A 15060-nucleotide genomic window follows, 5' to 3' on the forward strand; every position below is an offset into this window, starting at 1 on the left:
GAAAGGAAGAAAGGAAAGAAAGGAAAGGAAGAAAGGAAGAAAGAAAGAAAGAGAAAGAAAGAAGAAAGAAAGGAAGAAAGGAAGAAAGAAAAAGAAAAGAAATAGAAAAAGAAAAAGAATATAATGCAGTTAAATTTTAAAACTGAATGAAAAATATTGCTGGTTATGTAAATATTTTCAGTTTGTAAAAATTCACTAGTCTTACACTTAGGCAGATTTCTATATATGTATATAATGTTTTAATACAAAGTTTTTTAAGAGCAAAAAAAAAAAAAGAAATTTGCTTATCTTCACCTCCTCCATGAGCGTGCTGTTCTCCGTATCATGAATTCAGAATCTTGTAACTATTAAATTTTTCTAATAAATGATTGGAAAAGTACCAGCTCTTGGGTAATTACAACTTAGTTTAAATGTTAGTGTTCCCTTACAGGTAAAAGTGTTTTATGTGTAATCATCATCAGATGATTCTTCTGCTCCTGCTCCAGTTTCAGAACCACTATATGAAATACTTTCAGAGAAAAAAAATATTTGGGGGCCAGGAGAGCCTCTGCTACCACCCAGTACTCTGATTAGTATTACGAGGCCAAATTCACCCAATGGTTCTGACCATCTGATATATGTTGGTAATGGATGCCTAGAACTACAGCAAGACAAAACTCATAGAATGAAAGCTTTTTGCCTAATAGATTTTGAAGATATTTTGCATGACATACAAATTTATTAAATATACCTTTAAATATATTAATTTTTTTGCTTATTTGATAACCATTCCATTTGGTTCTGTTTGTTGATTTCTTAGAGTTTGCTCACTGGGTTTATTTTTTTAAGTAAGCCTGTGTCTTTTGTGTTGTTTTTGTCATCAGCAGCTGAGCGTAGTGTATATAGTTTGGAAGAAGATGGAATTGGAAGATTTGTAATTGCAATGGCCGTCACAGGATTTCTTTTCCTCTTCTTGATTTTCCTTTTGGAAACCACCTCATGGAGAGTAAGAACATTTGTGCTTCGCTATATTTTCTTTCGTACCTACAAGAAATTTAATAAGGTGAGTAGCTGGGTAGGAGACTTAGAGATGTCTCTAAGACTAAAAGCATACCTCTATACATGCCTAACTTCATTACTGAGATACAGGAATATAAATCAATTCATGTTATTTGGGATCCATGTAAATCAGAGATCTCATCATAATTTGAATTTTGTGGTTTCTAAACATTATGGCCTCTACCAGTCAGGACATGGTATTTTTAAATACTTTGATTACAATAGAAAGCTTTCCCTTGAGTATCTTCTGTATCAGAGAACCATGTCTTCCCAAAATTGCTCATTCACTCTGATTTTGCCCCTGGATAGTTCTAATAAACTCTCATTTAATACTGATTCTCCTGGCCTGAAGAATGCATACTTAATAGTAACTCTCTACAGCAGTTGTTCTCAAATTTTGGCATTTGTCATAATCTCCTGGATGGTTTCTTAAAATACAAATTTCTTGTCTCTGTTCTACTGTTAATGAAAAGTTTGTATAGAAAAATTAGTTGTATGTCTATATACAAGCCAGCAGCAAAAAGTGAAATATAAAATAATGTAATTTGAATAGCATAAAACATTTAAATGATGTTATTTAAGTAGCATAAAAACAAAAACTACCTAGGAATAACCCTAACAGAAGTTATTGTATAAGACCTTTACATGGAAAATTATTTTTAAAAACTATTGAGAAATTAAAGAAAACATATAAATGAAGGAATATACAATGTTCTTGCTTCAGAAAACCCAATCATGGGAAGATGACAATATTTCCCAAATTGATCTAAAGATTCAGTGCAACCCCAATCAAAATTCTAGTGGATATTTGTGTGTGTGTGTGTGTGTCTGTGTGTGTAGAATCATCAGCTAATCCTAAAGTTTACACAGAAATGCAAAGTGATTCTAAAATTTACATGAAAATGCACAGTGTCAAGAATCTCCAGGGAAATCTTAAGAACCAACATGGTGGACTTATGCTACCATACATAGGTGTTTTTTTAACTATAGTAATAAAGGCAGACCAATAGAAGACAGGGTAGTAGAAATCACCCAATTGGAACAACAAAAAGAAATTTAACGATGCTTAAGGGACCCTTGAGAAAGCATTAAGATATGCATATGCATTATAGGGGTCCCAAAAGGATAATTTGGGGCAGAAACCTTATTTGAAGAAATAATGGCTGAAACTTTCCTCACCTGGAGAAGGAAACAGACATCCAAATCTAGAAATCACAGAGTCCCAAACAAGATGAACCCAAAGAGACACATACCAAAACACATTTTAATTAAAATAACAAATTAAAGATAAAGAGAGAATCTTAAAATCAGCAAGAAAAAAAATAACTAGTTACATACAAGGGAACCACCATAAGACTATCACCTGATTTTTCAGCAGAATCTTCAAGGCCACAACGGACTGGCATAATATATTCAGAGTACTGAAAGGGAAAAAACAACAAAGAATACTCTACATACTCTACTCTACTCTACTCTACTCTACTCTACTCGCAAGGATTCATTCTGAATTTAAGGAGAGAGAGAATTTCCCACACAAGCAAAAGCTAAAGAATTTCATTACCACTAAACTGGCCTTACAAGAAACATTAAAAGGACTTCTTTAAACAGAAAAGGCTGTGACTAGACACAATAAAGTTAGAAAAGAAAAAAATCTCCCTGGTAAAGGCAAACATACAGTAAAGGTAGTGGATCAACCAGCTATAACATTAGTATGAATGTTAAAAGACAGAAGTAGTAAATTAATCTGTGTCTAAAATAATTAGTTAAGCTAAACACAAAATAAAAAGATGCAAAATGTGATATCAAAAATATAAAAGGTGAGGGGGGTGAGTAAAAATGTAGTACTTTTAAAATGCATTTGTCCTTAAGTGATCATCAGCTTAAAACAGACTGCTATACACATTGGTTGTTGTATATGAACATCATGGTAAGCACAAACTGAAAATCTCTAATAGATACACAAAAATTAAGAGAAAGAAATATAAACGTAGCATTAAAGAAAGTCACCAGATTACAAGGAAAGAAGACAAGAGAACAATAAAAATCAAGAGAAGAACTACAAAAACCCAGAAAACAATAAACAAAATGGCAATAAGTACATACCTATCCATAATCACTTTAAATGTAAATAGAATAAATGTTCCAATCAAAAGACATAAAGTGGATGACTGGATTTTTTTAAAGACCCATCTATATGCTGCCTACAAGAGAAACACTTTACAAAAGGAATAGCCTATAAATCATGCAGCAGCATGGAATAATCTCACAAATATAAATTGGCCCAAAGAAGCCAGACACAAAATAATATGTGAAGTAGAATTTCATTTATGTAATGTTTAAAACAGGCAAAACTAAGAAATGATAATATATATGGAATTATAAGTCAGAATTCTAGTTACAGTTGGGGATAATATTCTGCTTTCTTTATCAGGGCTAGTTATACCAAAAATAATTAAGATACGGATTTATGATTTATGTCCTTGTCTGTATAGATGTGATGCTTAAATAGTTTAAATTAAAATGATATTGAAGGTAAACTTCAGTAAGATGTGTAGTTAATAGAATTGAACCAATGTTAATCTGTCTGTTTTGATCAATGTATCATAATTATGTCATTAGGAGAAGGCTAAAATATATACTGAAACTGTCCTGTCTTTATAACTCTTCTGTTAATCAAAATTATTTCAAAATAAAAAGTTTAAAGTTTAAAAAAATGATATACAAGTTATATTCTTTCATGCTCTTTCCACTATGTGGGATGCCCTATACCCCTCTTTTTTCTTCCTCATTGTAAGTCTCCTGATGAGCTTTTATTTTATTTAAATTTACCTTAGACATTTCTTATGTAAATCCGTCCTTAGACTCCATTCTTCTTCTCAGAAATGTGTTAAGCTTTCCCTACGCTCAACTCTTTTGATATCTTACGAAATATATATTATTATTAAAGATGACTTTGGTTATGATTGATAGTTTTGTAGTTGTAGTCTTTGTTAAGTTGCCCATTTTGATAAGAAAATGCTACTTGTTCATAGCTAGGAGTATAGTTTTTAAACTTTGGAAGTAGGGAATAAATGTATACATGAGAACTGAGGTGATATGCAGTAAGTCATCTGGGACTGACTCAAACCTCCCTGAGGTTTGACAACTTTGAGATTATCTCCCAGTTTAGCCTCCCTGAAGCCAACCCGCTGTCTAAAGGGCATCCATCTGTATGAGTCTTCTTTTCAAAATATAGGATAAAGTGTCCATGGAATTATCTGGAGAATCTGAAGACGAAGATGTACAAAATGAGAGAAATAAAATCCTGAATCACGCTCAGGAGTCACTGAATTCTACAGTGCTTATTAAGGAACTCACAAAGGTAACATTACTCAATGACCAACTTATGATGGTTTCACTTCTATTCAGGAGTGGGTCATTGGTGTCAAGGGCTCACTGTGGTTCTTTGGGATCTATGTGTATTCTCCCAATAGAATAGAAGAGTTCTTGTGAAATTGTCTGAGGTAGTCCATAGTAGTCTGAAGTGTTTTTTATGTGACCTATAACTATTCTTTACTATATTGTGTTTTCTGTATTTTTAAAGATATATTTTGGAATGCCAGCCATTTTTGCTGTGAGAAATATCTCTGTTGCAATCCGAAACGAGGAGTGCTTTGGGTTGCTTGGATTAAACGGAGCCGGAAAAACTACTACCTTTGAAATTTTGACTGGAGAGGAAGTTGCGACCTCTGGGGATGTGTTCATTGAGCACTTTAGCATCACCAAAAATATCCTGAAGGTAAGACACTATTACTTTCTGAGATGTGAGAAGCATGATGATTTGTGGTTGAAAGTAAGAGGCAAGTGGTGGGAGATGATAAATATGAATCATGGTAGGCACTGATACGAAACTGTTGACTCAGCCAGTGGATTCTAGAGAGAGAGAGAAATTTTTGAGGAGAGATGGTGAGGCAGTTAGAGAAGCCTTACCATGAGAACTTAAGACAAGAGTGTCTTTAGTTTTCTTTGAAACATTGGAGAGCAACATGGTAGCATAGGAGGATCGTGACTTTCCCTCCTTCCATGGATGCACAAAAATAAACAGTTACACAGGGATCAATTCCCTCTGAGATAAATCTCGAAATTAGTTGGGAGACTCTCACACATCACACAACTGAGAAAATATGCACATCAAAATGCATAGGATAAGCTGAGAAATAGCTGCATCATAAACCACCCCCCTACACACACACAAAACTATGCCTTACAAGCAGGATAGAACCCCCAACTCCCAGCTTCTTCCTGAGGATTAAAGAGTTCAGACCACATATCTAGCTCCTCAACTTTTAGGCCTACCACCCGAGAGACTGGTTCCCAAATCATCTAGCTCTGAGGGCTGACAAGATGTGGCATTTATGAATTCCACAAGAATGCAGAGAACAGAAGGGCAGTTTTAGCAAGTGCACAAGCACTTCCAGTGATTATTGCCCATGGTTCAGTACGAAGCAAGAAGACAAATACACCCAGCTCTCAGTTTTGCTGGAAAGGTCTATAGACTGCATACCTAGAGCCTCAGCATTCCTAGCTGCTTCCCAAATATTGGACTTCAAATTAGCCTGCATCTGGGAGATGATGGGGAAAGCAACTGGTAGTCCTCTGGGATTTAAGGCACTCACAGGACTTGTTACACCTTAATCTCCTAAGGCCACTAACACAGACAGTGATTTGGACAAGCATAAAGGTTTAAGAGGATCTGAGAATCCTTGGCCAGGTTGATTGGTGATATTATCTTCCACATGAGTCCAGTCTGCCTAGACTAGGAGAATTGGTTGTTTGGTCTAATGCGCAGAAACCAATATAGGGAGTCAGGGAAAATAAAGAGTCAGTGAAATATGTTCCAAACAAAAAAGCAAGATAAATCTCTAGAAAAGGACCTTAATAAATAGAGATAAGTGATTCAGCTGACTGGGAATTCAAAACAACAATCATAACTATGCTAAGCAAGTTTATGAGAGCAGTGCATGAACAAAGCGAGAATTTTAACAGAGAGAAAATACTTATAAGTACCAAACAGAAATCATAGATTTGAAGAACCTAATAACTGAATTGAAAAATTCATCAGAAGGGTTCAACAGTGAACTAGATCAAGCAGAATACAGGATAAGCAAACTCAAAAGACAGACCAGTGGAAATCATCTCATGAGAACAGCAAAAAGAAAAAAGAATGAAAAAGAGTGACAATAGCATAAGGAAGCTACGGATGCTGTTAAGTGGATAAATATGTGCATTATATAAGTCTGAAGAGAAGGAGAGAGAAAGAAAGGATAAGAAAGCTTATTCAAAGAAATAATGGATGAAAAAAACTCAAAAATGGGGAAGGACATAGATATCGGATCTAGGAGGACCAAAAAAACAATGAACAAGATGAATCCAAAGAAACCGACACTGAGATACATACATATCATCGAGTTATAAAAAATTAAAGACAGAGTGAATTTTAAAAGCAGCAAGAGAAAAGTGACATGTTAGGTACAAGATAACCCCCATAAACTATCAGTGGATTTTTCAGCAGAGACTTTGTAGGCCAGAATTAGTGGGATGATATATTCAAAGTGCTGAAAGACAAAAACTTTCAGCAAACCTTTACTTCAAGAATGAAGAGGAGATAAAAGATTTTCTCAAACAAAACTGAGGTAGTTTATCACCACTAGATCTATTTTACAAGAAATGCTAAAGGGAGTTCTTCAAGTTAAATAAAAGGGCACTAAACAGCAACACAAAAGCTTAATAAAGTATAAAACTCATTACAAAAACAGAATTGTTGCATCAGTGGTGGCCAAATTGCTTTTAATTCTACTATAAAAGTCAAGAGACAGGAGTATTTAAACTACTATAATTAAGTTATGTTAATAGATAATATAAAAATGTAAATTGTGACATCAATAGCATATAAAGTGGAGGAAAAAGAGGTAAAAGCAGAGAATTTTGCTAATGAACTTAAGTTGTTACTAGTTTTAAAAAGCCTCTTGGTGACCACAAAGAAAATATGTATGGACGTTTCACAAAAGAAAAGGAGAAAGGAATCAAACCTGTCAAAACAAAAAATAAAAACTAAGGAAACACAAAGAAGACAAGGAGAGAAAAAGAGGGACAAAAGAGCTATAAGATAAAGAAAACAATGAACAAAATGGTAATAGTTAATCCTTCCCTATCAATAAATCTAAATGGACTAAAGTGCCCCCACTCCCAGGAGGGGAAAAAAAAACCACAGAGGCTGGTGGATGAATAACCAAGATCCAACTATATGCTATTTACAAGAACCTCAATTTAGATTTGAGAATACTCACTGGCTGAAAGTAAAGAGATGGAAAAAGATATTCCATGCAAATCGTAATAAAAAGAATGCAGGAGTGGCTGTCTTAGATTAGATTTGTATGTTTGTTTGTATATTTTAGATATTAACCCCTTGTCAGTTGCATCATTTGCAAATATTTCTTCCTATTCCATGGGCTGTATTTTCATGTTATCAAAGGTTTCCGTGCTTTTAAGTTTAATTAGGTTCCATTTGTTTATTTTTGCTTTCATTTATTGCTATAATTTGTGTCTGAGTGTTCTGCCTGTGTTCTCCTCTAAGAGTTTTATGGTTTCAAATCTTACATTTAGCTCTTTAATCCATTTTAAGTTTATTTTTGTATACAGTGTTAGAGAATGTTCTAATTTCATTCTTTTACATGGTTCTGTCCAGTTTTCCCAGCACAATTTATTGAAGAGACCATCTTTTCTCCTTTGTTGTAGATTAATTGATCATAAGTGGGTGGGTTTATTTCTGAACTCTCTATTCTGTTTCACTGTTCTATATGGCTCTTTTTGTGCCAATACCACACTATTTTGATTATTGTAGCTCTGCACTATATTCTGAAGTCTGGGTTATATCTCCAGTTTTGTCCTTGAATCTCAAGAGTGCTTTGGCAATTCCGGGTCTTCTGTGGTTTCATATGAGTTTCAAAATTATTTGCTCTAGTTCAGTGAAAAATATCATGAGTATTTTGATAGGGGGATTACATTAAATCTATAGATAACAATATTAATTATTCAAATCCAAAAGCATGGAATATCTTTCCATTCCTTTGTATCATTTTCAATTTCCTTCATCAGTGTTTCATAGTTTTCAGCCTACAGGGCTTCCATCTCCTTAGATAAGTTTATTCCTAGGTATTTTATTCTTTTTGATGGGATTTTTAAATGAGATTTTTTACTTTCTCTTTCTGATAGTTCATTATTAGTGTATAGAAATGCAACAGATTTCTGTATATTAATTTTATATTCTGCAACTTTGCTGAATTCATTTATTACTTCTAATAGTTTTGGGTTTGAGATTTTAGGATTTTGTACATGGTATTATGTTATCTGCAAACAGTGAGAGTTTTACTCCTTCCTTTCAAATTTGGATGCCATCTATTTTTTTTTTCTTGTCAGATTGCTGTGGTTAGGACATCCTGTACTTAAACAGAGGTACCAAGAGTGGACATCCTTGTCTTGTCTGAGATGTGTCCTCTATACCCACTTTAATGAGAGCTTTTATCATGAGTTGACGTTGAACTTTGTCATATGTTCTTTCTGCATCTTAAGATGATCGTGATTTTTTTATCCTTCCATTTGTAAATGTGGTTTATCACATTGATTGATTTGTGAATTTTGAACCATCCTCATGACCCTGGAATAAATCCAACATTACCAGGGTGTATGATCCTTTTTCTGTATTGTTGGGTTCAGTTTGCTAATACTTTGTTGAGGATTTTTGCATCTATATTCATCAAAGATATTGGCCTGCAATTTTCTGGTTTGGTAACAGGGTAATGTTGGCCTCTCAGAATGAGTCTGAGAGTATCCTTCCTCTTCAATTTTTTGTAATAGTTTGAGGAGCATAGGTATTAGTTTTTCTTTCTGTAAATTTTTTTTATTGAAGTGTAGTTGATTTACAATGTTAGTTTCAGGTATACAGCAAAGTAATATACATTTTTTCTTTTCAGATTCTTTTCTATCGTATGTTATTACAAGAAATTGAATATAGTTCCCTGTGCTATACAGTAGGTCCTTGTTATATATTTTATATATAGTAATGTGTATCTGTTAATCCCAGCCCTTAATTTATTCCTCCCTTACTTCTTTATATGTTTGGTAGAATTCCCCAGTGAAGCCATTCAGTCTTGGGCTTTAGTCTGCAGGGAACTTTTTTTCTTTTTTCTTTTTTTCCTTACGAATTCAATTTCACTACTAGTGATGGCCGGTTTTATGTTTCTAGAAAAGTGCTGATTTCTTCTTGATGGTCTGCCCGCGGGAGATGGGTCTTCCTAGGATGAAGGTGCTTTTGCTCCTTTGCCACTCTCTCCCTGAGGGACTGGTCCTGCCCTGATTTCCTTTTTCTTTTTCTTCCTTACCTGGTTTGTGAGAATTTACCTTGTAGTTCCAATAGTAAGAAAAGTTCAGTAGGTGATTTGTGCAAATTGTTCCATACTCTGTAGGTGTGGTTTTTGTTGTATTCATGGGAGAGGGTGATCACTGCATCCTTCTACTCCACCATCTTGGCAGTCTCCCCGTGAGTTAACATCTTAATCATTTATTTACACTCATTTATTACCCTGTTGTTTAAAGTGGCCTTTTCACTACATCCCGAAAGTTTCAAAGTATTTTGAAAGATAAAGTGAGTTCTTTTAACCCATGAATTAATATAGTCAGAAATTAATTTCAAAATTTGCCAAATATAGAGGTTTCTAAATACTTATTGTTTTATTGTTGATTTTTAGTTTAATTACATTTTGGTCAGATATTTTGTCTGAATATTATATAATTTTTATAATATGTTAAGATGTCTTTTATGACCAATACATGATTGAAATAAGAGCTAGGATCCCAGTTCTGCTCACCTGCAACTCAGATGATTCTCACAAAGCCACACTGCATATAATAGAGCATGGAGTATCCCACTTACAGTGCATCCATTTTCCACCACTACCAAAACGTAGGATGTCACTGAGGTATCACTGTCCGGCTTCTCCTTCTGTAAGTCTTTGATTATGAACTGGAATCTCTTGGGACTAAACTAATGGAGAGTTATTAGCGAAAATAAGATACCAAACTTCAAAAATATTCATCCAGTTAGTAACTCTAGACTTCACACTACTGATTTAGGTCTCTTTTACTTTTTAGGGCCATCAGAGCTTTCTTTAGGCTTATGAGTAAAAGTTAAGCCAATGGTAGAGTAACCTCTTTAGATCTCACTCCCCTTCTTCAGAGGAATATAGTTCTGTAAACAGGTGCATTGCTTTTATTTTAAAATTATTTTCTTCTTATTTCATAGGTTGATTGTGACCTTTCTAGGGCAATAACATCATGTTATAATAATCTATCTTGGACGCATACTTTTGCACACTTTTAATTTCAATACATGACAAGAGCCTCCAGGTGCAATGAATCTGTAATCACTAGGAAAGGAATTATTTGCAAAGACTGTTGGTTCTAACCTCCTTGGAGGCATGGGCTGGAAGACTTCAGGCCTTCTATGTTATCCACACTTCTTATATGCTCGGTGAGATGTAGATGACTTGTGTCCATTGTTATTCTTTTACTTTAGGTAAGATCAAAAATTGGCTACTGTCCACAGTTTGATGCCTTGCTGGAATACATGACTGCTCGGGAAATATTGATCATGTATGCCAGGTTGTGGGGGATTCCTGAGACCCACATTAAAGCTTATATAAATAACTTACTGCAATCACTGAATCTGGAACCCCATGCGGACAAGTTTATCTACACTTACAGGTGAGACATTATACTGGTGCTCTCGTTGCAGCTAATATTAAGGAGTCTTCCTCTGTTTCTGATCTTTGGAATTAGTGCCCACAGTCTAACCAGAGGTCCACTGACAAACATAGGCAATGACTGGAAAATAACCTAATGCCCTGCCAGTATTTAGATGCAAGCAATAAAGCAGACCTAATTGGTATCACATTTTTCCCTTGCAGAGATGAGACTCACAGTCCTGGTTCTATTGCAGTTGTAGCCATTGAATTACAAAAGAGAGCATCTTTCTCCCTACTTCTCTGTAGTTCTTTGTGTCTCAAGTAAGGGTGATGTGAATTTCTTTGTATTAGCCTTGTCATTATGTAGTTTATATATCTGAGAATCCCAAGGAAACTCAAGACTGAAAATATAAATCTCACTAATGATGTGGCTAAAACTGTAAACAAGTCACCTTTCTTCATTCAAAATGAACATGACTTGATTTATACCTCTGAATTTGAGTCTGATGCCTAGGTTGAGTCACGTATAATCCGTATTTTTAATCTCTCTTCTATTTCCTGTGACTCAGCATTTTGGAAACAGGCAAACTCTTTCCTGTAAATAATGGATATGTATTAAATAGATGTTTTATGCATTAAACTACTGTCACATATAGCCATTTCTGTTTCTGCTTTCTCTCTCCTCCTTTGACTATGAAGTGGAGGAAACAAACGTAGACTGAGTACCGCTATTGCCCTAATGGGAAAGCCCTCAGTCATCTTCCTTGACGAGCCATCAACTGGTATGGACCCAGTAGCCCGGCGCCTGCTTTGGAACACAGTGACACAGACGCGTAAAAGTGGCAAAGTCATTATCATAACATCTCACAGGTGTGGCTCACTAGGAGACTTGGTTAAGAATTAGTAGTGGCTATGGGAAGGCATTATTTGGTGCTGGCAATATTGGAGAGTAAAATTGCCTGAGTATGTGAGTTCCTCCTTTATCCTACTGAATGGAATGGCCAAGAATCCTCATTGAGAGGAGAGAGCAGGAAGTTGAGGAGCTGTTCCATTTGAGAATTTACCCTCTACTACTTTTTTTAAAATTAAAGTATAATTGGTTAATTTACAATATTGTATTAGTTTCAAGTGTATAACTTAGTGATTGAGTAGTTTTATAAATACTCCATTTATTATTATAAAATATTAGCTATATTCCAAGTGCTGTACAGTATATCGTGTAGCTTATTTATTTTACTACTTTGAGTTTGAAAATAACTCCATTTGCCATGATGTTGGTGATGGGCAGATGCAACTTCCCTTTCAAAGAGAGTTACAAAATTTTACTGGATATCTGAACTACAGAATATGTTCTAATAGAGACTTTTTAAGCTTTACATCATTCTATTATTTTGTTTTGCTAGTATGGAGGAATGTGACGCTCTTTGTACCAGGCTGGCCATTATGGTAAAGGGAAAGTTCATGTGCCTGGGCAGCCCTCAGCATCTCAAGAACAAGTTTGGCAACATTTATATCCTAAAAGTCAAGATCAAGATTGATACAGATGAAGATAAATTAGAGGACTTTAAAACTTTTATTGCAACCGTCTTCCCAGGTAAATTTGGTTGTTTGGGTGAACTTTTTTAAATCGTATCTGTTACTCACCTCTGTATGCTGTGTATCTCCAGTAACTGTTTCTTGTGAGTTACTGACATTCATTGCTCTTCCATACTGAATTACTTTTGGAATGCTTGTTCTTTTAAATTTTTTATGTTTAGTTGTGCTAAAAAGTTTACACAAGGAACAGAAATATTTACCAGTCTCTCGTAAGGCAATTGTAGACTAGAGCTATCCATATGGTATATATCTAAAGTCATATATTTGAGCAAAATTCTCAACTATTAGCACATATAATCTATATTAGTCTGCTAGGGCTGCTGTAATAAAATAGCACAGACTGGGTGGCCTGAATGATGGAAATTAATTTTCTCACAGTTCTGAGGTTAAAAGGTTTCAGAAGGTCTGGTTTCTCCTGGGGCCTCTCTCCTTGGCTTGCTGATGGCCCCCTTCTCACTGGGTCCTCAGACAGCCTTTTATCTGTGTGTGTGCATCCCTGGTGTCTCTTGCTTTTATTATGAAAACAACAGTCATAGTGGACTAATGTCCCACCCTTATGACCTCATTTATCATTAATTACATTCCTAAAGGGCCTGTGTCCAAACACAATCAACTGGGGTTAGGACTTCAGCATATGAATTTGGGGGCAGGGGGGACAGAATTCAGTCTATAACACCACTCATGAAAAGTTGTAAGGTTTTTTTTTCCTCACACTCTGGTCTTTTGCTCTCCCAGCCATGATATGCAATTGAAATTCAAACAAGAACCACTAAGCTTTTCTCTCCTTTCAAGAGCAGAATGCTGCTTCATGCTGTATTCAGTGAGCCTTTCTCTGCCTATATGGTACAATGCCACAGACAGCAACTGTTTCTTTCAGTCCCTTATCTGTCTTTCCTAAACGTAAAGCAGGGACATGGAAAGGCTTCTAATAATTCTGGTTTTTCATCTTAGTTTCCACTCTGCTATGCTGAGCAAAATAATCACGGAAGTTGCCATTGCATGTAAGGGTGAGGAGTTGGAAGTTAATCTTCTAGGCAATGGAAAACAGGCATATTGATTACACAGTAAGAATGGAGAGCAGAAAATAAAAAGAAATGGATGGTAGAGCGCTAGAGCAGATGTGGGGAACAGACGTGTGGGAAGTAGAATTACCTCAGTGTTGTTAATAGTCTGTTAAAACCCTATGCGTCCATTCATCAAACCACGTATGCACCCATTCAGCAGGTATTTTTGCGATGAAGTCCTTAAATCACTATGAAGAAAAACTGTCATCATAGAACCTCATTTTACTGTGTGCTGTCCTAGCAACTTGCTCTACTTGAAGGAGGGACGGACACTAAACACCAAGTAGAGATCTGTCCTCTAGGACTGTGGACACAAGAGCTTTAATGGAAACGTGGGTTCAAGGCACATTTTCAGCTGAAAGTGGTTTTTTTCCCAGACCTTCTTCACATTATTTTTGAGGAAATAGCTATTTAAATATGACAGAATCAAAAAGGAACTGATACGTAACTATACATAAAGACTGACTTTCAAAAGAAGAAATAAATATTACAAGCAAAGGGCAGCTGGAATATACACTTCTAATAGTTACAGAAATGAGAAATACTAAGGGTAAAGGAGTCTATACAATCTGCAGGAGATTTAAGTCATGCATTCTTTGTATAAAAATCACAAATAAAATGATTCAATTTCTTCAGTTTAGAAGATTATATCTCTGAAAGGCACTTCTGGTAAAATAACACTAGGTAAAATCAAAACAAAAACATTTAAATGCAACAATTTAAAATAATTGTTTCGCACTCAGCTGTGTTCTCCTAGAGCAGTCTACGCTGGCTTAAGTTTTGATTTAGTTACCCAGGCTACTAAGGAATTAGAGCCCCCTCAGTCTAATGGCCTCCTAGTTTGATTATATTAACATATATTTTATTTTAAAATGTTTAAATCTTTTGCAAGGACAGTAGTCTATCTCATTTACTATTTTTATTGAAGTATAGTCAGTTTACAATGTTGTGTCAATTTCTGATGTACAGCATAAAGTCTGTCATACATACATATACATATATTCATTTACATGTTCTTTTTCATTATAGGTTACTATAAGATACTGAATATAGTTCCCTGTGCTATACAGTATAAATGTGTTGTTTATCTATTTTATATATAGCAGTTAGTATCTGCAAATCTCCATCTCCAAATTCATCCCTTCCCATCCCCTCTGGCAACCACAAGTTTGTTTTCTATGTCTGTGAGTCTGTTTCTGTTTTATAAATAATTTCATTTGTGTCTCTTTTTTAGATTCCACATATAAGTGATACCATATGGTATTATTTTTCTTTCTCTTTCTGGCTTACTTCACTTAGAATGACGATCTCCAGGTTCATCTATGTTGAATCAAATGGCATTATCTTATTGTTTTCTATGGCTGAGTAGTATTCCATTGAATATATGTATCACAACTTCTTTATCCAGTTATCTGTCAGTGGACATTTAGGTTGTTTCCATGTCTTGACTATTGTAGGCACATGAAAAAACGCTCAATCTTACTACTTATCAGAGAAACACAAATCAAAACTACAATGAAGCATCACCTCACACCCCTCAGAATGGCCATCATTCAAAAGTCCATGAACGATAAGTGCTGGAA

The 15060-nt window shown here is 35.1% G+C and overlaps 1 protein-coding gene and 1 long non-coding RNA gene across 7 annotated transcripts in view; one reads left to right on the forward strand and one right to left on the reverse strand.

Moving 5' to 3' along the window:
- Positions 1-15060, forward strand: part of LOC102542898 (phospholipid-transporting ATPase ABCA3-like) — a 92441-nt gene that overhangs the window by 75758 nt on the left and 1623 nt on the right. For 4 of the 5 annotated variants that reach the window (XM_072942769.1, XM_031687525.2, XM_072942771.1 and 1 more), the window contains 6 exons: positions 864-1042; positions 4274-4399; positions 4622-4816; positions 10649-10836; positions 11517-11687; positions 12221-12411. In XM_072942769.1, coding sequence (XP_072798870.1) covers positions 864-1042; positions 4274-4399; positions 4622-4816; positions 10649-10836; positions 11517-11687; positions 12221-12411 — 1050 coding nt within the window. The remainder of the gene's footprint in view (positions 1-863; positions 1043-4273; positions 4400-4621; positions 4817-10648; positions 10837-11516; positions 11688-12220; positions 12412-15060) is intronic. The other variant, XM_072942772.1, reaches the window with a different exon arrangement.
- LOC140687088 (uncharacterized) lies at positions 684-13169 on the reverse strand. 2 transcript variants are annotated; one of them, XR_012061165.1, is made up of 4 exons: positions 12462-13169; positions 11307-11412; positions 9942-10117; positions 684-1023 (listed from the first exon to the last, which is right to left on the reverse strand). It is a non-coding gene; the product is annotated as an uncharacterized lncRNA (long non-coding RNA). The 2 variants fall into 2 exon arrangements; XR_012061164.1 differs by lacking the exon at positions 11307-11412.

The sequence above is a fragment of the Vicugna pacos genome, chromosome 18 (genome assembly GCF_048564905.1).
Source record: "Vicugna pacos chromosome 18, VicPac4, whole genome shotgun sequence".
Taxonomy (NCBI): domain Eukaryota; kingdom Metazoa; phylum Chordata; class Mammalia; order Artiodactyla; family Camelidae; genus Vicugna; species Vicugna pacos.